The sequence below is a fragment of the Microsporum canis genome, genomic scaffold (assembly GCF_000151145.1).
Source record: "Microsporum canis CBS 113480 supercont1.3 genomic scaffold, whole genome shotgun sequence".
Classification (NCBI taxonomy): Eukaryota; Fungi; Ascomycota; class Eurotiomycetes; order Onygenales; family Arthrodermataceae; genus Microsporum; species Microsporum canis.
This window is the reverse complement of record NW_003299167.1, coordinates 307246-335120: the sequence shown is the minus strand read 5'-3', so window position 1 is coordinate 335120 and position 27875 is coordinate 307246. Positions and strand designations below refer to the sequence as shown.

At 47.5% G+C, this 27875-nt stretch overlaps 9 protein-coding genes across 9 annotated transcripts; 6 read left to right on the top strand and 3 right to left on the bottom strand.

Moving 5' to 3' along the window:
- Positions 1–39: 39 nt before the first annotated feature.
- On the top strand, positions 40–969 carry MCYG_02952 (60S ribosomal protein L26; the record flags this gene model as incomplete). The annotated part of the gene is made up of 3 exons (XM_002847400.1): positions 40–134; positions 279–391; positions 493–969. The coding sequence occupies 3 exons, from the start codon at positions 116–118 to the stop codon at positions 763–765; spliced, it is 405 nt and encodes a 134-aa protein (XP_002847446.1).
- A 702-nt stretch (positions 970–1671) lies between these two features.
- Positions 1672–2518, bottom strand: MCYG_02951 (vesicle-associated membrane protein 714; the record flags this gene model as incomplete). The annotated part of the gene is made up of 2 exons (XM_002847399.1): positions 1672–2407; positions 2481–2518. 2 exons carry the CDS (start codon positions 2516–2518, stop codon positions 1672–1674), a joined length of 774 nt encoding a protein of 257 aa, XP_002847445.1.
- A 369-nt stretch (positions 2519–2887) lies between these two features.
- On the bottom strand, positions 2888–6359 carry MCYG_02950 (nonselective cation channel; the record flags this gene model as incomplete). The annotated part of the gene is made up of 3 exons (XM_002847398.1): positions 2888–5414; positions 5445–5997; positions 6116–6359. The coding sequence occupies 3 exons, from the start codon at positions 6357–6359 to the stop codon at positions 2888–2890; spliced, it is 3324 nt and encodes a 1107-aa protein (XP_002847444.1).
- A 2216-nt stretch (positions 6360–8575) lies between these two features.
- Positions 8576–9798, top strand: MCYG_02949 (conserved hypothetical protein; the record flags this gene model as incomplete). Its single annotated transcript, XM_002847397.1, has 4 exons — positions 8576–8632; positions 8696–9140; positions 9200–9286; positions 9350–9798. 4 exons carry the CDS (start codon positions 8576–8578, stop codon positions 9796–9798), a joined length of 1038 nt encoding a protein of 345 aa, XP_002847443.1.
- A 1649-nt stretch (positions 9799–11447) lies between these two features.
- Positions 11448–18380, top strand: MCYG_02948 (pyrABCN; the record flags this gene model as incomplete). The annotated part of the gene is made up of 3 exons (XM_002847396.1): positions 11448–12192; positions 12256–18257; positions 18324–18380. 3 exons carry the CDS (start codon positions 11448–11450, stop codon positions 18378–18380), a joined length of 6804 nt encoding a protein of 2267 aa, XP_002847442.1.
- A 592-nt stretch (positions 18381–18972) lies between these two features.
- Positions 18973–21251, top strand: MCYG_02947 (uncharacterized protein; the record flags this gene model as incomplete). The annotated part of the gene is made up of 2 exons (XM_002847395.1): positions 18973–19714; positions 19783–21251. The coding sequence occupies 2 exons, from the start codon at positions 18973–18975 to the stop codon at positions 21249–21251; spliced, it is 2211 nt and encodes a 736-aa protein (XP_002847441.1).
- A 148-nt stretch (positions 21252–21399) lies between these two features.
- MCYG_02946 (exocyst complex component exo84) lies at positions 21400–23472 on the bottom strand (the record flags this gene model as incomplete). Its single annotated transcript, XM_002847394.1, has 3 exons — positions 21400–21742; positions 21795–23061; positions 23121–23472. The coding sequence occupies 3 exons, from the start codon at positions 23470–23472 to the stop codon at positions 21400–21402; spliced, it is 1962 nt and encodes a 653-aa protein (XP_002847440.1).
- Positions 23473–23842: 370 nt separating this feature from the next.
- On the top strand, positions 23843–24511 carry MCYG_02945 (mitochondrial import receptor subunit tom-20; the record flags this gene model as incomplete). The annotated part of the gene is made up of 3 exons (XM_002847393.1): positions 23843–23900; positions 23996–24241; positions 24306–24511. The coding sequence occupies 3 exons, from the start codon at positions 23843–23845 to the stop codon at positions 24509–24511; spliced, it is 510 nt and encodes a 169-aa protein (XP_002847439.1).
- Positions 24512–25279: 768 nt separating this feature from the next.
- On the top strand, positions 25280–26979 carry MCYG_02944 (1,3-beta-glucanosyltransferase; the record flags this gene model as incomplete). The annotated part of the gene is made up of 5 exons (XM_002847392.1): positions 25280–25288; positions 25364–25488; positions 25557–25662; positions 25733–26017; positions 26074–26979. 5 exons carry the CDS (start codon positions 25280–25282, stop codon positions 26977–26979), a joined length of 1431 nt encoding a protein of 476 aa, XP_002847438.1.
- Positions 26980–27875: the final 896 nt, after the last annotated feature.

The window sequence follows — 27875 nt, the reverse complement described above, 5'->3', positions numbered from 1 at the left end:
TTTTTGCAACTAAAAAGAATTTCGACTTTTGAACAAGAAGAAAACACGCCGTCGACATCTAACAAACTACACTTCGCTCGGTGTCAGGTCACTTATTACGACTCGATCTGCTACGATGGCTAAGGTTAACACAGGTACGTGGGATATTTTTTTTCTTGGTTGCGCCGTTTGTCGAAGAACTGGCGGCTGTGGGCATCCTCTCTCTCTCTCGACATCTTGACCAGGTTGGGTTATTGGAGTCTTTAGATGACTGACCGTGGACCATTACTTTACTATAGCAATTGCTTGCTCGCGACGGAAGTCGCGCAAGGCGCACTTTAGCGCTCCCTCCAGCGAGCGACGAACCATCATGAGCGCCCCATTAAGCAAAGAACTCCGTGAGAAGCACAACGTACGTGTATATCCAGTGCCGTGAACCTATACTACTACCAAGTAGCACGAGAGGAAACTTCAAAGAGAATATGTTCGTCTAAACGGGTACTACACGTCTAGGTGCGATCGATACCCATTCGCAAGGATGATGAGGTCACCATTGTGCGGGGAACCAACAAGGGCCGAGAGGGAAAGATCACGTCCGTCTACCGTCTGAAATATGTCGTCCACGTTGAACGAGTCAGCCGTGAGAAGTCCAATGGCCAGTCTGTCCCGATAGGAATTCACCCATCCAAAGTTGTCATCACCAAGCTGAAGATTGACAAAGACCGTGAGAGCATTCTCGAAAGAATCGGCAAAGGTCGCGCTGCCAGAGCCTCCAAGTCCTCTTAAGCCGGTCGAGTTGGGTGGTCAGGGAAGTAATTGCGTTGGGTGTTTAAATGGGTAGGAGCGGAAACCAAATACAGATGGAAAAGAAAAGCACGAACAAGATAAAGCACAATGTCACTGTTTTCGAAGAATTTTCTCGCCTTTCCGCCATGGTTTGATACTGAAGTGTGCTAGGACGCTTCTTTATACCAGTCTGTGCCTTCGATGCTTGTGCCGGGCTTCTAACGGACCTAAGTTCCGTTTGAGCGTCATGTCTTGAATGCTTCATATCCCTATGTATTCTCCCCAGTGTTCAATGGTCTGGAAATACCAAGGTCTTACTCTGTTTCATGATATGAAATGAAAAAAACCTACATGATTCTCTACCTCTTCATAGATAACCCTTCCTCTAGCGGTTGCAACTCTCCCGCTCTACTCCTAGTCTTGGGCTAACATATCATCCCAGCCCAGCTTCCGCCCGTATTATCTCCTCGCCAACCTACATTCAATGGTTGTCGAGGTAAACGACTGGCGAATATGAAGAACATTCCTCGATCTCCTCCACAAAAAGCGTGAGAGGCAAGAGAGTTGAATAGCCCTGCCTGCAGACTTGCCTCTAGATATTTTTCAGTGATGAAAGCGGGTTTGATGGCAGGGTACACCTAAAGATCTCCAAAATCGACGTGATAAAGTAGCATATCTTCTTTCGGGTTGCCAAAGCTTTACATTCGACCATGACCTCTGCATTTCTCGTATCAACTATGAACGCTACACCTATATATTAAGCATTACCCCAATAAATAACGTTGCATAAAGGGGTAGGGAAAAAAAACTGCACTAAATACCAGAAATAACCAAATTAGAACTTTACTGTGTCTGCCAAAGAAATTAAACATCACTTGGAAGTAGGCTTGCTGGCTGGCCATCGTTCTACTCCTCATGATGGCCTCCGCGTCCAATACAACTTCCCCACGCCGGCAGGCCGCATCCCATGCCTACAAATAGATATATCAAGAACAACACTACCACTATCAGCAAAGCCATAACCTTGGTATTCTTCCACCACATTCGACGTCGTAGGTCCCGGCTACGCACTCTGAAATCACGGGCACTGCTTCCCAGTCTATCAGTCTTATCAATCAAGGTATCGATACGCTCCCCTCTCTCCAGGACACGCTCGATATTCTCTGTCATAATATCTCGTACATTGTCGATTTCTCTCCTGGCCGAGGCGAGTGAATCCGAAGGAGGTGTTGTATTGAAGGTGTGTAGCAAGGCGCGAAGATCATTGTTAAAAGCGGCACATCCATAGGCTGGTAATGCAGCATAATCAGTGCTTTCTGGAGTATAACTCGCAAGGAACTTTCTCTTCATTTCAAGCAAAAATGCAAAGGGAATACGGCGTCCCTGTTCGGCCGTGGCAACAACTAGGTAACTCAACGCTGAGTGGGAATCTGGTGTCTGTCCATTCCCCTGCGCCGAAGTGGTACTGGGGGAATCAGCAATATAGTGAATGAATAGCCGGTCATGTGTATAGGTGAGCTTCTGCGGGGAATCGTGAGATATCTTGGGGAGGATGATCGATGCTAATGACGAAGCAGACGTAGACGATGTTCCAGGCACCGAGTGCTCTGTGAGGATAGTTGTCCTGTGAGCTATGCAGGCACTGGTCGATAGATCAGCCAAACGTTCCTAGAAGAATCAAATAAAAATAGCCATCTACATGTAGATGTACTTACTAGAGAAGCGGACTTGACGCCCTGGACGAAGATGCCATGATTGAACAACTCTCCACTAGTGCTAGAGAAGAAAAAAATGGAGAGAAAAAGGTGGACCAAAAGTCCGTAAAGACGGATACGTGCTATCTCTGGATTGAATTTTAGGCCAGCGTCTGCTTGCTGGTCTGACGTGAGATTAGTCTCTGTGTACGACTGTGAAGCTGATGCAAGGCAAGTTGCAGCCAGGCATTACAGCATGGATCGCAGTAGAAGTTGCGCGCTAGTGTGAACAAGCTCCTGCACAGCTGTGGCTTGGCAACATTCATACAGATTATTGTATTATATTCTTATGCAGGACGATTAACAGATGGACATAGAGGCAGTCACATCTAGTGCAATCTACAGCTATGCTTATCTAGTATCTACAATCACACTGAGCTCGGCCTAAACTCCGGTGAGGAGTCCTCCTCACCAAGGGGCTCATTTTTTGGCCCAAATGACGGCTGCAGCCGCTTGTCGCTGCTCCTACGAGTTTCTTCCCTGCTCGGCATGTCTACACCATGTTTCGGACTGCTGGTAGTGGTTGCTGGTCTGCGAGAGGGAACTGGACGTGTCCTTTCTTTTCTCCCAGGTGCGTGGCGGAGATCCTTCACTTCGTTTAAGACATCCCTGAAGCTCTCCTCCAGAGTCTTCATCCGCGCGAGAACCAACCGGTTAAGCATGTCTCTATTGTCATTTCCTCGATCCTGCTGCATGCCCCCCATAGCGTATGCCATTTGCGTGGTGAAGCTTCCGGGAACTCCACCTACAAAACCCCCACCAAGAGCTTCATTATCGCCTATATCAGAACCTAGGCCTAGAGTGAGTGATAAAGGACGACGTCGTTGGCTCGGTAGGTTATTCAGTGACCATTGTATGCCATTATCAGGAACCGAAAACGCCGCTGCTGTAGGCTGAGGAATCGGCCGTGGTCGCGTGGTAAGTACTTGGGCGGTCTTCAGGTTGCTTGGTGGTCGACGCCGGTTCGGAGTTGCTGTTCCACTTTTTGCTTTGGCATATCTGGGTGATGATGGAGGTTTGGCAACAGCTGTGCTCTTAGTAGTCACTGGAGGAACTGGGTTATAGAGTATAGTCGCGGCGGAAGGATTTCTCGAATGATGCCGGCGTGGCGTTCTTGGGGTGCGTGAGGGACTGTTCCTTCGTGAAAATCGTCGGGCTGTCGACGGCCTTGAAAGTATCGGCGGCGACTCTATCGAACTTTCAAGCATGTTATCCGTAGGAAAGATAGTCTCCTGGGTATTTTTGTGATCTGGTAAAATCTCGTCTCGGCTGGAATCACCTCCACCATTTTCATCACTGCTCAACTCGTCATCCCCCTGCACCTCGGCATCTGTTTGTGCTGGCGGATTTATGACCTTCGGAGGGTAAAAGTGCGTTTTCGGAGCCCTGGATACCTCCGTTGTGTCAAATGCAACACTCATAAAGTCTTCTGGATCTGAGGCGAAGGATCGAGTTGTTTCTGTGAAATCACGCCCACTCAACCTTCTGTTTCTCCGTCGCCGTTGTGACCTACTGACCCAGACTCGTCTCGCCTCTAGGTCTTCGACAACCTTTCGATCTTGATCCTCAGGTGGCGCCCTAGAGCTCCCATCACCAATATTCCGCATCCAATTACTTACGTTTGTAGTTGCTAGGCGTTGACGTGCCCTACTCTGTCGATTTCCTTGGTACGTAGAGCCTTCATGGGAGAGGTGGAAGACTTGATCTAGAGCCCTATCCTTTTGATGAGTAGCAACTGATGGTTCCCGTACACGGAACATATTTCGCGGCGTGAACGGTTCAAAGGAATGTTCTCGATCCGTAACAGGCCTGAAAGGATTGAATCGGCCCCTAACCAGGTCCGTAGGTTCAAAGGCGGCAGACCTCAGTATCGTACGCTCGTACAGATATATGCTAAACAGGATTGGGAAGTGCGTTATCTTTATCACTGTGCGGTTCAGCTTCAGAAAACTCCGGAACGGCATAGCGAATCTCAACGGAGTAATCGCCCAAGCCAGTACGTTAGTCGGTGCCACATATGAAAAGAGAGCATCCGATTTCACCATGGAAATGGTATTCACTGCGAATAAAAACTGGTGCTCTTCGTGTGCATTCTGGACAATGGCCATGAAGGAGTTTGTGAGAACAGTAATTAGGATCGTGACGACGAGGAAATGGCATATAAACAGAAAGAGAGTTAATATAATCTTCCCAAGAAGGTTATACCTATCCCAAAGGGTCCACGCCGCCGGGGTAAAACCCATAACCATTTGAAATAAAGCGTAGGCAACCGAGCTGGGGGAGGCATTCGTGTCACCGAAAGAAAATGTAAAGGCGACGAAGAACCCGCTACACGCTATAATTATAAGAATGAGCACCGCTATCAGGTCGGCCGCCATCATTCGAAATGCGATTAACAGTTGAGAGAAGTATCGGTAATGGTCAAGTACCGAGAAAAGTCGCGGAAATAGAAGCACCGCATTCGCGGCTAGGGTATCATACGCAAGTCCTGCAGCATAAGCCTTTTGTTTCTGGGGCATAACTGCCCCGTAGAGACGCAAGACATAGTAAACAAGAAGTAGGAGCAATATTCCGACATCGAACATATTCCAGAAGCTCATTAAATAAAGACTAAACCCCTGCTCATTGAAGCCAACAATCTCATCTAGCATGAACCCAGCACTCCAGAACCAGAACACCATTTCCAAGCCAGTGAGGTCTAGTGGTCTCTTTTGAAGCAAGATGAGGAAGAGGCACAGTAAAATTGCATAGGAGAGCGTAGATAACAATTGGCGGTACCTGGGAACCCGTAATCTAGATAACTTGAATAGAGACGCATCTCGTGGGTCATAGAGGGACACGGAACGGCGGGACACAGGTTTGTTTGGTGCACAGGATATATCTTTTGCACCAGGCCTGGGTCCAAGTATATTGATAGAACCATACCCCTGCTGATGGGAAGGGGCATCCCGAGTAGGCTGCCGATGTAAGCTATCTGCTGCGGAGTAGAAGACAATAGTACCGGCCCAGAGCGCCTCCAGTTGCTGGACCACGAGTGGGTGAGCTAAGAATCGTTTCGCCTGAGCTCTAATAGCGATTTCTAAGCACGAAATTCGGACATCCTTTAGTAGGTTGCGAGATGCCTGGCTACTATCCCATGCTCGACCGTTTGAAGTCCCAGTAGACGGTTTAGAAGCCTGCCCTTGAAGGGGATGAAAATCGTATGATAATGCATCTATCAGGCTTCGCATTGTGTATTCCTTGAGCAACTTGATGGCTAGCAGTTCGCAAACCATCGCCCTTGTCCGACTAGCGCCACTTATTCCAGGGTTAGAAGTGGCTTCCTTATCAAACTGGAGACAGTTGACCATCAGGGCATAAAGAGTGGCTTTTGAGAGATGGTTGGAATGGATGATCTGCTGTATAGGTTTCAGCAGAAACTGCGACACCTGAGGAGATCGAAGTTGATCCCATGTCAACGTCGTCTCACAACGGGATGCTATTAGTAGACGCAGATCGTGGGTAAGCTGATAAACAGGGAGAGCATCTAGATACCAGCAGTCCGTATTAACCAAGGCTCAAAAGCATGTTATAAGCAGGCCGAACTGAGTTCATACCAAGGTGAGGAGCGGAAAACATAGGCAGCAGGGGAGCTTGGTATTCGCCATCAGGAACGTCTTCGTACTCCTCTTCGTTGACCTCATATTCATCGATATTATCTTCTTCAAAGAGGGCATCAGCCTCAGAATGGACATCAGCCGTCGAATCGCGAATATCTCTTTCAGCCTGTCCAACAGACCTAGGCGGTGACAAGATGCCCCGCCTCTGCCTCCGCTTCGGCCGGAACAGAGAGGAAAACATCTCTACCTAGGGTTCGTTAAGAGATATATTTCTTTACTCAACGAGACTTTTCTCTGTCAAGCTTTCACTCAAACCGGGGTCCAAGCTACCCTAGGGCCAACGATGCCGAAAGAGCATGAGGAAACAATTTGACGCCATTAAACATGAAAACAAAACATCCTCCCGTGACAAAAGAAATAAGGTGTCAGGAACGCAAAACTGGCCGACAATCGTAGTATTCAAGTGGGTTGGTGGGTGGTTTTTTTTTTTCCTTGATTTTGCGTGTTGCAAATCCTTGAGCTAGGCGCATCACATGATAGGGTCGATAAGGAGCGATAATGCGAGACATCCCTGTGAGTTACATGATAGCTTCAGATGCAAGGAACTCCGGTGTCAAGCCTCCAGGTTTCGTTTAGTGTGCAGACGATGGACGGGCGTTTGACATCGGTCTTGGGAAGTTTAAGCTGCCCAAGCTTGACAGGTTTTCGGCTTGTGAGGTTAACGTTGTTGATATGTGGCTTAAAAAAAAAAAAAAGGAAAGAGTATTACGCCCTGAGGCTAACGGTTAACTTAGGAAAAACCATCAAAAAGAGAGATTTCGGAACGCTTTACCGTGAAACTACCATCTACTCGCTCTGAGAGTCGCCGGTGTTTTTGCCGTTGAGACAGGGCGAAAGGAACGAAAGCGTTCGTGAGGAATGAGACTGAGGGTACCCTTCGATCCACCGGTGTGAGGCGAACTAAGCTTGCTATCCCACTGCATCGGCAGGACTTCGGCAACGACTCGCCCCATCGAGAGGAAGGCAACAAAACACCAGAAACAGCGGGCTTGTTCAGTTTGATGTTAGCCAGGCGAGCATATGTTTATCACGTGATACACTTAACAGGGTTGAGGCTCTTCGATATCTCATGTCCAGTTGCAGTCGCATACTATGTAACAACGCTGCTTAACCAGATATTATTTACGGATCTGCAGGGTACACGCATGGAGATGAGTGCGCCCCAGCCATGGCAGGACTTCCTCGCGAGTCATGAACAGCAGCATAACTCGAAGTCTGTGCGGAGGGGACCGCTGTTAATTGCCTACCGATACACACTGCCATCCTCTTAGACGAGGTCTGACGCCCAGCCTGCCGGAGATTGCGCACATAGTACATCCAGACAGGGTTTAATCACTTCATATGCAGATACTCTTTCGAAACGGCCTCTTAGAGTTGAACCGAACCACAGTTCGTCCCTCTTGTTCCTGACACAAACTTCCGTCTTCTCCTTAGCAATCACCGCTCACTTTCGCGAAGGCCTTCTCGATCAGTTCCTTTGTGCTGGTTGGAACAAACCCCGAGAATGCTACTAGCTAGAGTTGGTTAGCCATTGTACCTCTAACAGATGGTGCGTTGTTCCAGTTGGTCCTTGATTGATTATTGGTTTACTATGTATGCTTTATGTTGCCTTGGCCAAATGCGTACTGTCACATTATTAACCAGTCAGGCCGCTTAAAATTAAAGATGTTGTACGAGGTCCTCTGTACACAGCCGTGATCGCAGTAAGTACATAGGCTAACTTTTAAATCGTTCTGGCCATTCCTACTATGTACAGATTCATTCGTACGGAGGATACCCAAAGACCTAATTCCCAAGTAACGGGCTGTCATCCTCAATCCAGCATGGACTCAAACTCAACCCAAGGGTCTCGCTCAAGCGATCGGTATCTCCGAGAGTGGAAGAGCGTGCGACACGAGAAGATTTTATTCTGTGACTGACGAACGAACTTTGAATCGACCTTTGATCAGATCCTCCCCCTGGCGTGCGCCACCAGTGGAGATTACCCCGTATCTAGCTCCAGCCCAAGATCGAGATCTATACCTGTCTCGATCAAATCTCAGCTTTTTAGCAACCACTACCCAAGTGATTTTTTCCTTCTTGGGCCTGATTAACGATTTACGCGGAAATCTGATACGAAGTATCCATCGTCTGCATACTATGTATGGAATACTCTACTATGTACGGGGTAGGGAGAGTGTTAAAATGGGTCGCGCCATAGCACACCTTGTCCATTTTGCTATATTATAATACCGACTGGGAAACCCCGAACTTTGCTTTCACTGTTAGGTTATTTTTTTTTTTCTCTATTCGAGTTATTCGCTTTTTTATGGCGAAGGCCATCACCACTTGAGCCGTTAGAATTGCGCGTTGCTAAAGCACTATCCGCACAAACCATCCAGGATAACCGTTCTCATAATGGGTGCCGAGGACAAGCTGGTTCTTGCGCGGAAAATCGGTCGTACAGAACTGCTGGTATGTTTAACTCTCACAAAAAGGTACTTTTGTCTGAAATAAGTTACTGAACGCTCCTCACAGGCATCTCTGTGGACAGGCTTTGGCCTTGCGACCGTGTTGCTTGTTAGTCGCTTCGCGATCAGACTACGCCTTCATCGAAGATTGTTTTGGGATGACATCCTCGCGGGACTCGCGTATATATTTCTTCTAGGGCATAACGTTCTGGCAACTTTAGCTACACCAACCGTGTACTTGCTACTTCACCTTTACGAAAATAACAAGGCACTGCTGATGCCAGGCATCTTGAACGATTTTGATAGGCTGGCGAAGCTAGTTTTCGCCAGCAACTTCTTGTTCAGATGTTGTATATATTCTGTCAAGGCCAGTCTACTTGCTCTTCTCTGGAGGCTTTTTCGCACTCTCCCTGCTTTCAGGCGAGCTTGGTGGGTGATTTCTGTGATTACAATCGTGGGATTTTCGGCCTCGGTTATACTACCTCCTGTTGCTTGTCCATCCGTGACTGCTCGTAAGTAAAAGCCTGTCCCGTTCAATTACAACACCCACAGCTAATGTCGAACTTTCTAGTTGGCTGTCTATCCCCGAGAACTCTAAAGTTAGAGGCTGTCAGCATGTACGTGACCACGATATGCGATGTCATTACAGATATCTTAAGTATGTAAACCGCACACCGATAGCCCTATATGAACTTAGAATTGGACTAATTGGAGCAACTAGTCATGTCTGTTCCCGTTGCATTTGTGCTCAAGTCTTCCCTCCCCAATTCTCAAAAACTGGGCCTTGTTGGCCTTTTCATGCTTGGCCTCGCTGTTGTCGTAATGGCAATTCTTCGCAACCTTGAAACCGATGGCAAATCCAAGCATCCACCACCATCCTGGCTATTATTCTGGAGTGCAATGGAGGCGACTGTAGCAGTGATGGTGTCGTGTTTTGCGTCATATAAATCTCTATTTACTACGCACTCACGACCTACTGCTTACAATCACCGATCCGGGTATACTGCGTCTATTGCCGTTTCTAGCAGGATAGCAGCCAACAAAACCTGGACCGACACTGACTCAAGGGAGGAGATTATGCGCAGAACGGATTTTGAAGTTAGTTATGAAATGGCACCTATTCCTGAGCAACAAGTGTCCAGTCCCGGTTGGGTAGACAATAGAGGGTGATGGCCAGAGAAATCCATTTTCCACAGCGTGCTCTCAAATTTGGCCAGAAGACGCCTTTGAAACCCAATTCCAGGGAAACACCGAGCAGGCCTCATTTGGATTTACCCCTTCCTATAGCTTTGGCTTTTGCATGGCTGATATATCGCTGGTTAGAGGGAAACATGTGGTAACCCTGCGGGATTGGGGTGCTACCTGCCTTATAACCGGATCTACCAGCGTTATTTTGACGTATGGCCCCGCACTTTTGGTCTGGAGGATGCGAGCCTTATTATACCGATGTTGGCTGCATCCTGTCTTCAAGTTACTACCAATGCATTTGTAATACTGCATTTTGGGAGTTGTACTGAAATTTTGAAGTGATTACTGAACGGCCAGGGTGTTGTTGCCTTCAGCTGCCAGATAAGCATTTCAAGTGCCTTCCGTGGCGAGCTACGAAATACTTATTAGTATCGATCATAATAAAGGCGACCGCTAAGCCAACAAGTTACACAGCTTGTGCACGGAACAAACAAAATTGCTCATGGAAACGCGGAGGTGCTCTCCAGTAATAACTACAGACCAAACAGCTAGGGATCACACCCCACATGTGACGGTGGGGACATGTTGAGATATGGAGCCGTTGTTGGGGGACACGGTAGAACGTTTTTCTTACCTTTGATATTGCCTACGATGAATGCAACGTTGGAGAGGACGAGGCAAGCCCCTTGATCGTTAGCATAGACATAGGGGTTTTTTTAAAGATATTTCAGAGTCCATAAGAGCTAGTTTCACATAAGTGGCATGTTTCCTTGGAAAGTGTTAATCATTGTTTACAGATCTGCAGACTAAGGTTGAATTATTGACCATTCCATTGACAGTTACAGGCCATGGTTGCCTATATACCAGCCATCAAACAACTACTTACGGAATAGGCTGGTGACTAGGGGTTGATAGGTATCCTCCTGTCTCCAACGCACCGGCAACCGCGCTTGTCTCGCTAAGCTGCATAAACTAGCGTCGAAGCTTGGGACAGCAAACAAACCCTGCAACTTATCACTGTCATCTCTACAAGCCAGTCATACTCCATACCACTATAATCACGCATTGACGAATACGCACTTCCCCCCCTTCTCTCTGTATATATCTATCTCCATGTCTATGTTGATACTACACAGGCCCTCTAATCGATGAAGTGGGAGGTTAAAAGAGGCTTTCTGCCACCAATCAGAGAGCGAGAGGAAAAAAAGGCAAACCTAGAGTTTATGTCACGTGCGAATATCTGCTTTCCGCCTTACACAGTTTAAAGTGACTAACCCGATGCGGTGCTTACATAACTAGAGCAAGCCACCACAAAGTCTGCCTGGACGCCAACCATAGGACCAGGATATATACGTTTTTTTTCTGCTGGGTTAGAAATTTTCTTTTCTTTCCTCTTCTTCCCAACATGTCCTTGCTCGGTCAACACTCAATTCTCACAGGAACAGCGTCGCCTTTCACTGCTAGACCCTGAAGTACGTTGGCTGAGCAGACTAGAGCTCTATTCTTCGTTCCTTTTCTGAGCTGACCCACAAGTTGAATATCACCATCCGCCGGGAAATTTATGTCGGAGTGAAACACAAGCACAGCTCTTTTTATTCCCCAGAGAACATCGGTCTCAACCAGGCGGCAACATGCCTGCCGTTCCCTCTTCACCCGAACCAAAGGCACCCAAGAACCTGGAGATTCCTGTCCGGGAGCCAGCTTTCCCTTCAAGCCCCTCATCCGGCGGTATCGTCGCATACAACGAGCTCCAGGGCTCTCGGACAATCCTAAACGGAGCCATGTTTTCTCCAGCTTCTGTGCAATTGGGCTCGAACAATGGCAGATCCGTCTGTCTTGAGCTTGAGGACGGCACTCTTTACAAAGGATTCAACTTTGGAGCTGAGAGGAGCATCGCCGGAGAGCTGGTTTTTCAGACTGGTATGGTGGGGTACCCCGAATCCTTGACAGATCCCTCATATCGAGGCCAGATCCTAGTCATAACATTTCCTCTTGTGGGAAATTATGGTGTGCCGTCGCGTGACAAGATGGATGGATTGTTAAAGGACCTACCAAAGCACTTTGAGTCGAACCAGATCCATGTTGCCGGCCTAGTGGTTGCGAGCTACTGTGGCGAAGCCTACTCGCACTTCTTGGCCGAGAGCTCCCTTGGTGAATGGCTAAAGGAGCAGAATGTTCCAGCTATCTACGGGGTCGACACACGGGCTTTGACCAAACGAATCAGAGAAAAGGGCAGCATGCTTGGACGCATACTTCTTCAGAAGAAAACACACGCGGCTCAGAGTGATGCTATTGAGCAGCAACTGGAAAATTGGAGAGAAACCTATGAAGAGGTGGAGTGGGAGGACCCTAACAAGAGGAATTTAGTTGATGATGGTAAGAAAAGCGCTTATACATCGTAAAGCTATAACTGGCGGAGGCTAATTCAACCATATGCAGTGTCAATCAAGGAACCTAAGCTTTATACTCCTCCCGGGAAGCCCCTTTTACACCCGTCAGGGCGCCCTGTTCGTATTCTCTGCATAGATGTTGGCTTGAAATACAACCAATTGAGATGTCTTCTCTCTCGCAATGTCGAAGTCCTCGTCGTTCCTTGGAACTACGATTTCCCTAGACTTGCAGGCACGGAATATGATGGGCTTTTTCTTTCAAACGGTCCTGGTGACCCTGCCACTCTTACTTCCACGGTTGCCCACTTGAAGGTTGCTATTAGGGAGAATAAAACACCAATTTTCGGTATCTGTCTTGGCCACCAACTTCTCGCAAGAGCAGCTGGTGCAAGCACACTGAAGATGAAATTCGGAAACCGCGGACACAACATCCCCTGCACAAGCATGCTCTCAGGGCGCTGTTATATTACGTCCCAGAATCACGGTTATGCCGTTGATTCCAAGACTCTTCCAGAAGGTTGGGAAGAGTTGTTTGTTAACGCCAATGATTCTAGCAACGAAGGTATCAGACATGCTAGTCGCCCGCTTTTCAGTGTGCAGTTCCACCCCGAGAGCACCCCTGGACCGCGGGACACTGAGTTTTTGTTCGATGTCTTTATCAACACAGTGAGGGAGTGCCTTGGATCTAAGGATGCTCTAAACAAACCTGTCAGTTTCCCAGGCGGAACCATTGAAGAGAATATCGCTGCCCACCCTCGAGTTCATGTCAAGAAGGTATTAATATTGGGCAGCGGTGGTCTCAGTATTGGGCAGGCTGGAGAGTTCGACTACTCAGGTAGCCAAGCTATCAAAGCGCTGAACGAAGAGGGGATATACACCGTTCTTATCAACCCTAATATTGCCACCATTCAAACATCGAAGGGCCTCGCAGATAAGGTATATTTCCTTCCCGTTAATGCTGACTTTGTCCGCAAGGTCATCAAGCGCGAACGGCCTGATGCGATATATGTCACCTTTGGTGGACAAACTGCCCTTCAAGTTGGTATCCAGCTAAAGGATGAATTTGAGGAGCTCGGTGTTCAGGTCCTTGGTACACCAATCGACACCATTATCACAACCGAAGACCGCGAACTTTTTGCTCGCAGCATGGAAGCCATTGGCGAGAAGTGTGCCAAATCTGCCTCTGCTTCTAACCTAGAAGAAGCAATGGAGGCTGTTAAAAACATTGGATTCCCAGTAATTGTCCGCGCCGCTTATGCTCTAGGTGGATTGGGAAGTGGTTTTGCCGAAAGTAACGAACAACTCCGCAACCTTTGCACCAAAGCATTCGCAGCCAGCCCTCAAGTCCTTATAGAAAGGAGTATGAAAGGCTGGAAAGAAATTGAATACGAGGTTGTTCGAGATGCCCGCGATAACTGCATCACCGTCTGCAATATGGAGAACTTCGACCCGTTAGGAATTCATACCGGTGATTCTATCGTTGTTGCGCCTTCCCAGACCCTATCTGACGAGGACTACAACATGCTTCGCACTACTGCTGTCAACGTTATTCGTCACCTCGGCGTAGTCGGTGAATGTAACATCCAGTATGCCCTCAACCCTTTCTCGAGAGAATATTGTATTATCGAAGTCAATGCTCGATTGTCACGATCTTCTGCCTTGGCATCAAAGGCTACAGGATACCCCCTAGCGTTCATTGCGGCAAAACTTGGCCTTGGAATTCCCCTAAACGAAATATCCAACTCTGTCACCAAGGTTACTTGTGCCTGCTTTGAACCTTCTTTGGATTACGTTGTCGTTAAAATTCCTCGCTGGGACCTAAAAAAATTCACTCGTGTATCGACGCAACTTGGTTCCTCGATGAAGAGTGTAGGAGAAGTTATGAGTATTGGAAGGACATTCGAAGAAGCCATTCAAAAGGCCATTCGAGCCATTGATTTCCACAATCTAGGATTCAACGAAACGAGTGCATTGATGTCCATTAAGAATGAACTCCAGACTCCATCTGATCAGCGGCTCTTTGCTATCGCAAATGCCATGCACTCCGGCTATACCGTTGATGAAATATGGGAATTGACCAAGATTGATAAGTGGTTCTTACGGAAACTTGAGGGCTTGAGTCAGTTCGGCAAACAAATGAGCAACTATACTGCTACGACCGTTCCGGTTCCACTCATCATGCAAGCCAAACAGCTTGGATTCTCTGATCGCCAATTGGCAAGATTTTTAAGCTCCAATGAACTAGCGGTCCGCCGTATTCGTGTTGAAGCAGGAATTGTTCCTTTTGTTAAGCAAATCGACACAGTAGCAGCTGAGTTCCCCGCATTTACCAACTACCTGTACCTCACGTACAACGGATCTGAGAACGATGTGACATTTGACGATCAAGGTATTATGGTCCTTGGCTCGGGCGTTTACAGAATTGGATCTTCTGTAGAATTCGATTGGTGCTCAGTTAGAACGATTCGTACTCTTCGGGAGCAAGGATACAAGACAGTAATGGTTAACTATAATCCAGAGACCGTCAGTACCGATTATGATGAGGCCGATCGACTTTATTTTGAAAACATCACCCTGGAGACAGTTCTTGACATCTACCAGCTGGAGTCATCCAGTGGAGTGGCAATTTCCATGGGTGGACAAACACCGAATAACATCGCTTTGCCTCTCCATCGCCTCAATGTTAAAATTCTTGGAACTTCTCCTGAGATGATAGATACGGCTGAAAATCGCTACAAATTCTCCCGTATGCTCGACAGGATAGGGGTTGATCAGCCCGCCTGGAAAGAGCTTACTAGCATTGAAGAAGCTACGGCATTTTGTGACAAGGTTGGCTATCCTGTTCTTGTTCGACCTTCCTACGTCCTCTCAGGAGCAGCCATGAACACTGTCTATTCGCAAGACGATTTAGCCAATTATCTAGACCAAGCGGCCGAGGTTTCCCGGGAACATCCTGTTGTTATAACGAAATATATCGAAAATGCTAAGGAAATCGAAATGGATGCCGTTGCCAAAAATGGTGTTATGTGTGGCCATTTTATCTCTGAACACGTTGAAAATGCTGGCGTCCACTCCGGCGATGCTACATTAATTGTTCCACCTCAGGACCTTGACCCCGAGACCGTAAGGAGAATTGAGGAAGCAACCAGCAAAATTGGAAATGCCTTGAACGTTACTGGGCCTTTTAATATCCAGTTCATTGCTAAAGATAATGAGATCAAGGTCATTGAATGTAACGTCAGAGCGTCACGATCTTTCCCGTTTGTTTCAAAGGTTATGGGCGTCGATTTAATTGAGATGGCTACCAAAGCTATGATCGGAAAGCCATTTGAGGCATACCCACCAGTGGCGATTCCTCAACGCTATGTCGGCATTAAAGTGCCCCAATTCTCGTTCTCCCGGCTTTCAGGTGCTGACCCAGTACTTGGTGTTGAGATGGCTTCCACCGGTGAGGTTGCCTGTTTCGGCCGTGACCGTTACGAGGCCTACCTGAAGGCCCTTATATCTACTGGATTTAAGCTGCCCGAGAAGAACATCCTTGTTTCAATGGGATCCTTCAAAGATAAGGTGGAGATGTTGCCATCTATCACTAAACTCCATAAAATGGGCTTCAACCTTTTTGCAACGGCTGGTACAGCTGACTTCTTACGCGAGCATGGCATACCAGTTAAATATTTGGAGTTACTGGCAGGAGATGGCGAAGATCTGAAATCAGAATACTCTCTCACACAACATCTAGCCAACAACCTCATCGACCTTTACATCAACCTTCCTTCGAGCAATAAGTTTAGAAGACCAGCGAACTATATGAGTAAGGGTTATCGTACCCGACGAATGGCTGTTGACTACCAAACTCCGCTTGTGACGAACGTCAAGAATGCAAAGATTTTGATCGAAGCCATGTCCCGACGCTATGATATGAGTGTACAGCCGATCGATTTCCAGACGAGTCATCGGACCATATCGTTGCCTGGACTTATTAACATTGCTGCCTTTGTCCCAGGTATTGCGGAGAAAGACTCCACTGACTTCCAGGCGGTTACCAAGGCATCCATTGCTGCTGGTTTTTCCATGATCCGCGTCATGCCTGTAGGAATAAATAGCTTTGTCACCGACGCTCAAGCTCTGAAATTAGCCCAGCTCAACTCTCAAAAGGGCTCCTACTGTGATTATAACTTTTCGGTGACTGCAACCGCCACGAATGCAGATCAAGTAGACCTGATAACTAGCGAGGTTGGCTCCCTGTTCATTCCATTCAATCACCTGGCCGGAAACATCAACAAAGTTGCAACAGTCACAACTCATTTCGCCTCGTGGCCATCCAACAAGCCAATCATGACCGATGCGAAGGGTACAGACCTTGCTTCGATCCTTCTCCTGGCTAGCCTCCACAATCGTAATGTGCATGTCATGAGTGTTACATCTCAAGAGGACATCAAGCTTATCGCCCTTAGCAAAGAAAAAGGGCTCAGAGTGACTTGTGATGTTTCCATCTATTCCTTGTTTGTGTCACAAGAAACATTCCCACAGAGTTGCCATCTGCCAACCAAGAAGGCCCAAGAATCACTCTGGGAACACCTTAGTACAATCGATGTGTTTAGTGTTGGAAGTCTTCCATATGAAACTGCTGGAAAAGAGGCATCCCCTACGGTTGGATTAGCAGATGCGCTTCCCATCCTTTTAACTGCAGTAGCAGAAGGGCGTTTAACCATTGATGACATTATTAAGAGGCTGTATGAGAATCCAAAGAGGATCTTCGAATTGCACGACCAGCCCGAAACCTTTGTGGAAATTGAAGTTGATCGCCCGTATATTTTCGGGAGCAACGGTATCTGGTCGCCATTCGCTGGTAAGACATTGCGTGGCTCAATCCAACGTGTTAATTTCCAAGGAAAGACCGCATGCCTTGACAATGAAATACTCTCAGATGCGCCCAAAGGTACGGATATGTCATCTCATACACTAGCGCCACCCCAATCGCCTTCTGGCAAGGAGCTCTCCCCACGATCTCCAATGGCAGTAGGTTCGATTGGTCGGCGTTTGTCTTTCACAACTACTCCCCAAGCTCGCCCATCACCGTTAAAACAGGCGGACTCTCTTGCCACGGCCGATGAACTTGGGCCGCCGCTATATGCTACTCCATCCACAGGGAGAACCCCTTCACTTCAAGAGCTGCTCTCCCGCTCTACATTTAGGCATAAACATATCCTTTCAGTCAATCAGTTCAATAGAACCGATCTACACTTGCTATTTACGGTAGCTCAAGAAATGCGGCTTGGAGTTCAGCGTCAAGGAGTTCTTGACATTCTCAAGGGTCGCGTTCTATGTACTTTGTTCTACGAGCCCTCAACCCGCACTTCAGCCTCATTTGATACGGCAATGCAAAGACTAGGTGGTAGGACTGTGCCAATTGCCACTCAGCACTCCTCCGCTCAAAAGGGTGAAACCTTGCAAGATACCATTCGCACCCTTGCTTGTTATTCTGATGCCGTTGTCCTCCGTCATCCCGAAGAGAGTAGTGCGCCCACAGCAGCCAAGTTCTCCCCAGTTCCCATTATAAATGGAGGAAACGGAAGCCAAGAGCACCCTACCCAGGCATTCCTTGATCTTTTCACCATTCGCGAAGAATTGGGTACCGTCAGTGGAATTACTGTTACGTTCACGGGTGACCTAAGGCACGGAAGAACCGTGCATTCTCTCATCAAGCTACTCCAGTTCTACCAAGTTCGTGTACAACTTGTTTCACCCAAGCCTTTGTCACTGCCAGATGATATTCGCCAGCAGGTTGTTAGGTCTGGCCAGCTCATCGTTGAAACCAACGAGCTGACTCCGGAAATTGTTGCTCGCTCTGATGTCTTGTACTGTACTCGTGTCCAGAAGGAACGTTTTGCGGATCAAGAAGAGTATGAGAGGCTCAAGAATAGCTTTGTCATTGACAATGCTATCATGAAGCACGCTAAGAGCCAGATGGTTGTCATGCATCCACTCCCAAGGAACGCAGAAATTGACGAAGAGGTGGACTTTGATCAGCGTGCTGCTTACTTTAGACAGGTGAGTTGACCTTCCGATACCTCCTTCCATCGCAATCAAATACTAATCTTTACCCTCGTTTTCTAGATGAGATATGGACTCTACTGCCGCATGGCGTTGTTGGCTTTAGTTATGGCGCCTTAGTTCACATAACAGACGGGCGTCTTGCACGCCTGATTTCACCAGTTTCTTTGCCGTATATGCTTTAATCAAAAGTTCTGTTTGATTTCATGCTTTTTTTTCTTTTGCCTCGTTTATTTTTCTTTTAGGAACTAGACAAAACGTCACGTAGATATAAACTTATTACGAAACCGCTCCCCGTATGTCTTGTATATATAACCAGGCGTTTATGATGAAGTTATGTGTGTTATGTGTTGTCTTTGGCGTTACGTGTTGAGTCCTTTTTGGCGTTATAATACCTTCTCTTTGTTTAATATTCGGCTTCTAGTCTAGTGTCAGGTAGCTATAAGAGCTATTGTTTTCCTTTCAGATATACGTCTGCTTCCATGTTCTATAACCGCTGCTTGATCGACTTGATTCCTATCTTCTTCAAGTTCAGCGTCTACATCACTAATTAGTCAACTAGTCAATCCACTCTCCAGTTTCGGCACCGCCAACAAACGATATCAAACACGCGAATTTGACGAAGAACTTATTAAATTCTGGATACGGCTAATGATTGATATACCAATATCGCATATACCTCTAGTTCTCTGGTGCATCCCAAGTGCACGGCATGGTTAACCGTCTACGATGCCCTCGATGGCATATGCCGGTCTTCCCTACAACCTCGGTGCGAAGGCTGTCAGCCCAGAACAGCCCACCAACAATCAAGATTAAGAATGCAACTTTTTACAGACATTATCCAACGACTGAAGGCGTCCAGCGAGATAATCCTCCACTCTACCCCAACTTGAGCTTTGAGCTATCGTCTAGCAATCATGGAGCAAGGCAAGCCGATGGTACTGGACGACCCCAGGACCAGCCCTTTTGGGCTGTAATTGGGTCCTCCGATAGGTCAAGCTTCCTAGAAATTCTCTGTGGCCGACATATCTGCATACCACCTACAGCTCGAGCATATCCTCTTCTCGCAACAGAGGAGATCTCCTCAAAGGACCCGCGCCTTCGATATCCTGGCCATGCAATCCGCTACATAGGGTTCGATGGAGATGCCAAAAGGGACGCTGGCGGAGTGCGTGGTTCGTATCTTAGTGCACGATACGAAAGCAGAAGAGAAGAGACAGACTTTACCGTGCTGCAGTTTCTGAGAGGCCAGACATCGCTCAACCCTTTGGAAGGCATGGAAGGTGTATCTTACGAGTTTGACCAACTGCTACACCAGGTCATTGCCGACCTAGGCCTGCAGAACCTACTAGAAATGCCATTATCAAACTTAAGCAATGGCCAAACAAGGCGGGCTCGAATTGCAAAAGCGTTACTAGATAAGCCCGAAGTGCTGTTGCTCGATGATCCCTTCAGTACGTACCTTGCTGGCAGTTGCTGTTAAACGATGATAGTCTATCAAGACTAACTACGCATATTACAGTGGGCTTGGATCCTCCGACTGTTAAGGCACTCTCTCCATTGTTATATAATATCTCGTTGAGAGGTTCACCACAACTCGTTTTATCTCTACGGCCACAGGATGCAGTCCCTGGTTGGATAACACACCTGATCATACTAAACCAAAACCACACAGTAGCCATCCAAGGAAAGAAAAGCGATGTGCTTAACCAGTTAGATATATGGAAAGCAGTTGTGCATCGAAAATTAACTCCAAAATCAAGCGTACAATCCTCGAAGCCTCGACTCCTTCCTCGGGCTGGTAGTGAGGAAAATCAATATGCAGCATATTCTGCTCAAGACCGCCGGAAATACGATCAGGCAGAGGCGTTACTAACTAAAGGTCGATTTGAGTCTGAGATAGCATTGCTTCATGATCTTGAGATAATGTCAAGAGGCCCGGGCCCTGAGTTGAAACGAGTCACCAAGTATGGAGAGCCAATTGTGGAAATGGACGGAGTTAGAGTATCATACGGAGACAAGACTGTCCTTGGGGGCTGGGACCAAATGATTGATGGAGAGAAAAAAGAGGGGCTATACTGGGAGGTTCGTCGTGGCCAAAGATGGGGTGTCTTTGGACTCAATGGATCCGGGAAAACAACGCTGTTATCCTTGATCACATCAGACCACCCGCAGGCATACTCCTTGCCGCTCCGCCTATTTGGTCAATCTCGGCTTCCAGAAGCTGGAAAGCCAGGCATATCTTTGTTTGATCTTCAATCACGCATTGGACACTCCTCTCCAGAAATACATGCATTTTTCCCCAGGAGCTTGTCTATACGATCATCTATAGAGTCCGCATGGGCAGATACTTTCCTATCCAGGCCGAAGCTCAATCAAGAGAGAAAACTTGATGTGGTGTCTGCTCTAAAATTTTTTGAAGCGGACTTGCACCCCGAGTTTTGTCCCGAAATCAGCTGGCCCGCCACATCTGCGAATAATGAGGGCGACGATCTCTCTATTCTCTGGGCAGACAAGACCCTGTTCTCATCGCTGGACGTATCCCAACAGCGTCTAGTCTTGTTCCTACGTTCTGTGATCCATAAACCTGACCTCATTGTTCTTGACGAGGCCTTCTCGGGAATGCCTAAATCATTGAGAGACAAATGCCTGCATTTCCTTGAAGTTGGGGAAACTTTAGAAGAAAGCACTGGTTCACGTCGGATTTCCGACTTTAATGTGTGGCATCTCCCTTTCTTGCAACCTGGTACCATACATAAAGCTCGACATCGAGGATTGACAGCTTCTCAGGCTCTAATCGTCATCAGCCACATCAAAGAAGAGCTTCCAGATGTTATTTCTCATTGGATGAGGCTGCCCACCATGTTGGAAAATGATAGGGGATTAGCAGGACGCATTAGCACTGGAGCTTCATCCAGTGGCTTCAGAATCTGCGCTTTGAAAGAAAATCAAACTATTTCTGCGAATGCATGGGATGACATCTGGACATAGATGTGGAACTTTTTATATAGAATTGCTCGACAGAGAAATAAATGGCGGTCAGATTGCAATTATACCTGACTGTTTAATGTCAGTTGTGATGTTTTAAAAAAAAGCTATTCTTGGGGTAGACTGTTTAAATAAGTATTTTGGGAGGCTTCTATGACTCTGCTGGTGTGCCGTCGGGAGATCTGACGATGAGGCCTTCGACACGAATCATATCTTTGAAATCCACTCCAACCTCTGAAAGTGAATCAGCATGCTGATATACTATTTCCATGCATTTCCCCCACACGGGGTTGCTCGGCTCGACACTGCTAAGCTGGCGGCTTAATGTGGCGTTAAAGTCATCCAAATGGTCTTTCCCCCACTTAATGCTGGCACTGGACATGGGGGATGGGAAACATTGTTGATAGATGGCGATCGTGTTTTTTATCATGGTGAAGTACACAAATGAAATCTGAAATATGTACAGCAGTAAGTCTCCCTCAAAGACGCAGTGCCTGGATAAGGTGTTATTCGAATTCAATAGAGGAAGCTGGGAGTGAAACTTACCTGGCACGCTTAGTTATAATTTGGCTCCTGGCATTGAGGTAAGCCTCTCGAGCTCGATCGTCGTAGCCTAGCCGAGTTAACCAGGCAACATTCGTCTTGGTAGCATTCATGAACGAGTTGGTATCGACAAGGGCACGTAGGAGGATTTCAGCAAGTTTACTTGCTCTGGAATCTACTCCGGAGTTAATCGCGTCTTGGGCAGTTTGGTTTCCTTTCAGCCCTTTGGCAAGCTTCCGAAGCTTCTCAACGCGACAAACCGCGGTTTCAAACACCTGGATGGCGATGTCAATATCAAGTTCGTCAAGTTGCCCTTCCACCCATCTCATATTTTGTTGCTTCCCGTCGACATCAATCAAGACTTCTAACTTATCGCGGGGATCCATGGTATCCAGAAATTCGGAGTGCCGGCGAGAGGCAGGCTGGCTGCTATTTATTAGTGCTTCCCGGGATTTAGCAGCAACCTCCGCTTCTGATTTTAGACTTTTACGAAGCTCCTCCAGTGTCTTACGAAAAGTCATAACCAGCTCATTTTTAACCCTGTTGTTTCGCTGGTCGTGACGATAGGTAAAGGAGCTCTGACCGTATCGAATATTAACGGCGTTTGGCACACCACGTTCATCCATGTCTTCACCCGAATCCAAACCAGACCCAAGATCAATCACATCAATGTCTTGTAGTGGCCAGCATTCTTCTGCTACTAGCTTTGTTGGAACAGAAACGGATTTCCCATTAGCCGTATTGGGGTCGACACGCTTTCGTTTCTTCGCAGCGATGAGTAAATGATCATTAAGAAGGACGATGTGAACCGGGCGTTTCGGCTTCCAGGTGGCAGAGTCAAGTTCAACCCATTGGCTCGATTCCATGACTATGTGTCGGCCGGGTATTGCTGGAAGGTACTTTTGAGACCGCTCGACATTTTTCCATAACTGTTGCAGCTGGGTATTCCACATACTCTCAAGGTTAGCGATGGAGCTACGATGCGCATGTCTTCTGGTAGTCGTATCCTCGAATCCTGGCTGCGCGCCATTCGTTCCATTTGTTGCATTCGCCTGGCCCAGAGTGGTGGTAAGCTCCGACATCAGGCCTCGCAGGGTGCTCATCTCTTCCCTCAGCTTTTCAGCTTCCTTACTGATCTTAATGAACTGAGTGCGGTTCTGATATACACTCTGCTGTAGATCAGAGGAGGTTTTGTTCTTTAACTTCCGCAGGTCACTCTGATAGTCTCGTATCTCCTGTTCCGAGGCATGTTCTAAGAGTCCTGTCACATCTATAAGGAGTATATTTATTAGCACACACATAGCTACATAGAAGGTTACTTATACTTACAGCTTTCAATTGGCAAGTTTGGGTTTCTCAATGCGTTCACATCCACGCGAATTGGCTGTGCATCGCCGGTAGGCTCTCTATCAGCAGCAAAGTGTTCTATCGGTCCGCCTGGAAGGCTGGGGACTGGAGGAGCTTCCGAGTCAATACCGGGAAGGGTATTGAACTTTGCAGAATATCTTCGTTTGACTAGATCCGCAGTAGCATCACTGGGCTGCGCGTGGTGTCTTGCTTCTGGGGTCCGTCCTGCTGCTACCGGCGCTGCGGAGTTGTGGCTAGCAATAGGCTGAGGAGCACTGATCTTGGGGCGACGCCGAGAGGCCTTGCTTCGAAGTGTAAGGCCCTTCACATCCATGGTTGCTCTCGTCCTTATTCTACCGGAATATGAAGATGTTGAACCCGATATCGTTGTAGTAATAATTTGTTGTTGTCTGTAGTGAAGATGTTGATGATGAACGTTTGACGTTGGGCGAAACCCAAAAAGGGAAGGCCGAGAAAAGGAAAAAAAAAAAAGAACAAAAATTGATTAAAAAAAGCTTCAACTTTTTCTCTCTTCAAGCTGAACCAAAAAAAAGGACATCGCACTTCAGAAATTCGTCTTCGTCTCTCGCCTTGTTGCTTTAGCTGGTTTGCCTGAAATCTGTTTAATTGCTGTCTGATCGAAAGTCTCCTGCTCTCGTTTCTTCTTCGCCTTCTCTCCAAAAGACTCACATAACCCATCGACAATGAGGACATCGACAATAGCGGCCGTTTCGGCTGGCACTGTCATTACAGGACTACTTGGTAAAAGCTCAATCGCTCTGTGGATGCTGTGTTTGATGCAGACTATGCTGTTTAAAGGATCCTGTTTGCTGACCATTTGAAATTTTCATCAACAGCCTATGCGATCTACTTTGACTACAGAAGACAGTCCGATCCGGAATTCCGTCGTGCATTGAAACGAGATAACCGCCGCCTGGCAAGGACGGTGCGGCAAGAGAACGAGGCCCATGGGGCTCAGCAGATGGCGAGGATCAGACAAGCAGTAGCCGATGCAAAGGACGAGGGCTTCCCAGCTGATCTCGAGGAGAGAGAAGGCTTCTTTATGAGCCAGGTCGCGAAGGGAGAAGCGCTCTGTGGAGACAGTACGTTATGCATGGATTGACCGCCTTTATTCTTTCTAGGCTTGGATCTAACTGTTGAATCTAGGCTCTAGCCATATTGAAGCTGCCGTAGCCTTCTACAAGGCACTCAAGGTCTATCCTCAGCCCAAAGACCTCATCTCCATCTACGACAGAACCGTACCAAAGGATGTTCTTGAAATATTAGCTGAGATGGTTGCCATGGATCCGGCGTTGAAGCTGGGTGCCTTCACCAGCGACAGTGGCGCCGACAGCGCCCACAGCGTCGAGTAGAAAACTGTTCACCCGAAAAACGAATTATCACCACTACAACCGCACTCCGCCAGCCGAAGAAAACCACAGCGGTGCTACGAAATCATCGTAATCCGCCCCATATCTCTCCCCATCTATTATACCTCAGCAGTGGCTGGATTTGGATCGATAGTCACTGGCCGCAGCTACCGGCGATCGAACACTCGAACAAGCGCCTGGGAATTCTTCTTTTTTTTCTTTTGTTGTATTCCTTTTTTGCGGTTCTGCTGGTCGGGTTGGGATCTTTTACACTGTACTTTAACGACACCTTTTTCACATACCTTATAAGGCTATCAAATGTATTATCTCCGTTCTTCTGGCTACAAAATCTCCCATCTTGACATATCTCATGACCATCCATGAACCTGGCCCGCTATTACTCTAGTGTCGCCATGGTCCCAGTACAGCGTCCTTTGCTATTTGCTAGCTTGTGGGCGGCAACTTGAAACAGCCAAGGTAGATGAAAGGTTGCATCTCGGGAATGCGGACTATTTGGGTTCCTTCAGGGACCTGGTTTAATATAAAAAAATTGACCAATATCGCCAGGGGCTTCGATAGAGAACCGCTCCCTTCACACAGTCATTCTTTTTAAGAGTCGATCTCTCTGTCGGTTGAAGGAACGATTCGTTCGTTCCTTTTTCTCTTTTTGTCTCTCTCTTCTATTCACTCCTTTGAACCGGCGTTGCGCCTTTGTCACTCCTTAGATTTTCGCCGTATCTTCGCTGAGCGAAAGTAACACGCGCTACGATCATGAAGCAGGTAAGTAAAAGATTTTCTCGGATTCTACTTTCTATGGGCTTAGCGATTGATATATGTTCTCTTCTTGCGCCGTAGTTCGCCTTGCTTGCGTCGCTTTGCGGCCTCTTCTCCGCTGTTGCGGCCGTGACCCCCGTTGACGTCCAGGGCTCGCAGTTCGTGAACTTGAAGACCAATACCCGTTTCCAGATGGTTGGTGTCGAGTGCGTTACCTTGATCTATACGGTGTAAAACGTCATGGGCATTGGCAGTTAATGCGCATTTCTTACAGCTATCAACCTGGTGGCTCGTCTGGATATAAGCCAGAAAGCGGCAAGGACCCTCTATCAAGCGCCGATGATTGCTTGCGGGATGCCATTCTTCTCCAGCGCCTTGGTGTATGTACTCTCCAGACGCCATTACGGCCTCTGCGCTGCTTGTATCACGAGTGCTAATTGCGGTTGGCAGGTTAATACCATTCGTATCTACAACCTCGACCCTTCTCTAAACCATGATGAGTGTGTATCTATCTTCAATGCAGCTGGAATCTACCTGCTGCTCGATGTTAGCACCCCCATTTATGGAGAGTATTTGAACCGTGCCGAACCCAGCTCTTCATACACCAAGGATTTCGTGACCCGTCTCTTCTCCATGGTGGAGGCATTCAAGGATTATCCTAACCTCCTCGGTTTCTTTGGCGGCAACGAGATCATCAACGAAGATGCTGCAAAGGATGTTCCTGCTTATATTCGTGTGAGTGTGTACCACATTTGAATACAGTTTCCATATCCTCTAACAACGCGTCGCAGGCTATCCAACGTGATCTGAAGGACTATATTGCCCAACACTCCATGCGCAAGATCCCCGTTGGCTACTCCGCCGCAGATGTCCGTGAGGTACTGAAGGACTCGTGGAACTATGTCACCTGCCAGTCTTCAGAATCCCCAACCTCCAATGCTGACTTCTTCGGTGTCAACTCTTATTCCTGGTGCGGTGACTCTAGCTATACGGAGAGTGGATACGACAAGCTGGTAGATCTCTTCTCGAAAACATCTGTCCCGGTTTTTTTCTCCGAGTACGGCTGCAATGAGGTGAAGCCACGCATCTTCACTGAGGTTCAAGCCGTGTACGGCCCGGAAATGACCAAGGCTATGTGTGGTGGTCTGATCTACGAATATTCCCAGGAGGACAATGAGTACGGGCTGGTCAAACTTGGCGGAAAGGATAATACCACCCTCCTTATTGACTACGATAACCTGCTCGGCCAGTTTAAGAAACTTGACATCGAGAAACTCCAGTCCCTTGACCCAAGCACCACTACCGTTAAGCCGCCAACCTGCAAACCCAGCCTCATCACCTCCAGCAACTTCCTCAAGAAGTTTGACATCCCAAAGAGACCCGCTGGAGTCGATGAGCTGATCAAGAATGGCATCAAGAACCCTCCCAAGGGTAAGCTCGTTAAGGTCAAAAACACCAAGACTGACACCAAGGTATTCACTAAGGATGGAAAGCTCCTTAGCAATTTGGAGCTCAAGATTCTCAAAGAAGACCAGGCTAATGTTCCTGGAGAGAACACGTCCGGCACTCCGACCGAAAACTCCAACTCGCCGGATGGCAAGAAGCCTTCCCACTCTGGTGCTGGAATGAAGATTTTGAATCTCTACTTCGCCTCTGTTTTGTCAGCCTCTGTTGTCCTGAGCCAAATTCTTGCATAGGGTCGCGATGGAATTTAATAGTTCTATACAATGTATTATTACAGATGTCCCCCTATAGCCGTATATTGCCCCATCATAAACATAATAATGTTCACAGTTGATATTGAACTTAAATGAAGTTCGCCGCAACGGTAATTCAATTTAGTTAATAGAGGTCCCGTATGAACATTATTCTCAAAAAGGATTCTAACAATACTAAGGTTCCGTACGCCGCAGCGTTCAGGAGATCCCCATATTTTGGTAGTATTGTACAAATGACTGGCGGGGTGAGTGACGAACCAGGAGTATAAAAATCGTCTCGTTCCTCCCTATAGCCGACTGTAGTAGAGGGGTATTTTGACGTGCACTGCGTCGGAGAGGGTCTGCTCCCCCCGAGAGAAGTAGGCGCACTATTTCAACATTGCATAAGCGGGTTGCTACAACCAATGGGTCAGTTCCAGCGCCATCATGTAATTCCACGATTGCTCCCTTTTTAACAAGAGCTCTAACAATCTTGATGAAGCCTTTCTCCGTGGCTTCCATCAGTGGTATTCCCTTCTCATCTGAGAATGAATATCGGGGTCCACTCCTTTCTAGTAGGAGTTTAACAATGTTGGTATAGCCTCTATAAACAGCCTTAAATAACGCGGTGGTAGTTTGGGAGGTATAGGGAAAGAGTCCGAACGAACTCCCCCGCTAAGAAGGAATTTAACGATCTCAATGTAGCCCCCGCTAACATTCGCCGACATCATCTTTAAGGCTTACCTCCCTATTAACAAGGAGTTCAACGATATTTGTATAGGCCTCTGTAGCTGCACTATTTCGGCTTGAGATGCCCTTCTTCCGGCTTCAACCCGATCCATTGCCTGCGGAACCAATTCTAATATCTTTCCCTTACTTCGTGCTGCTTGGGAAAC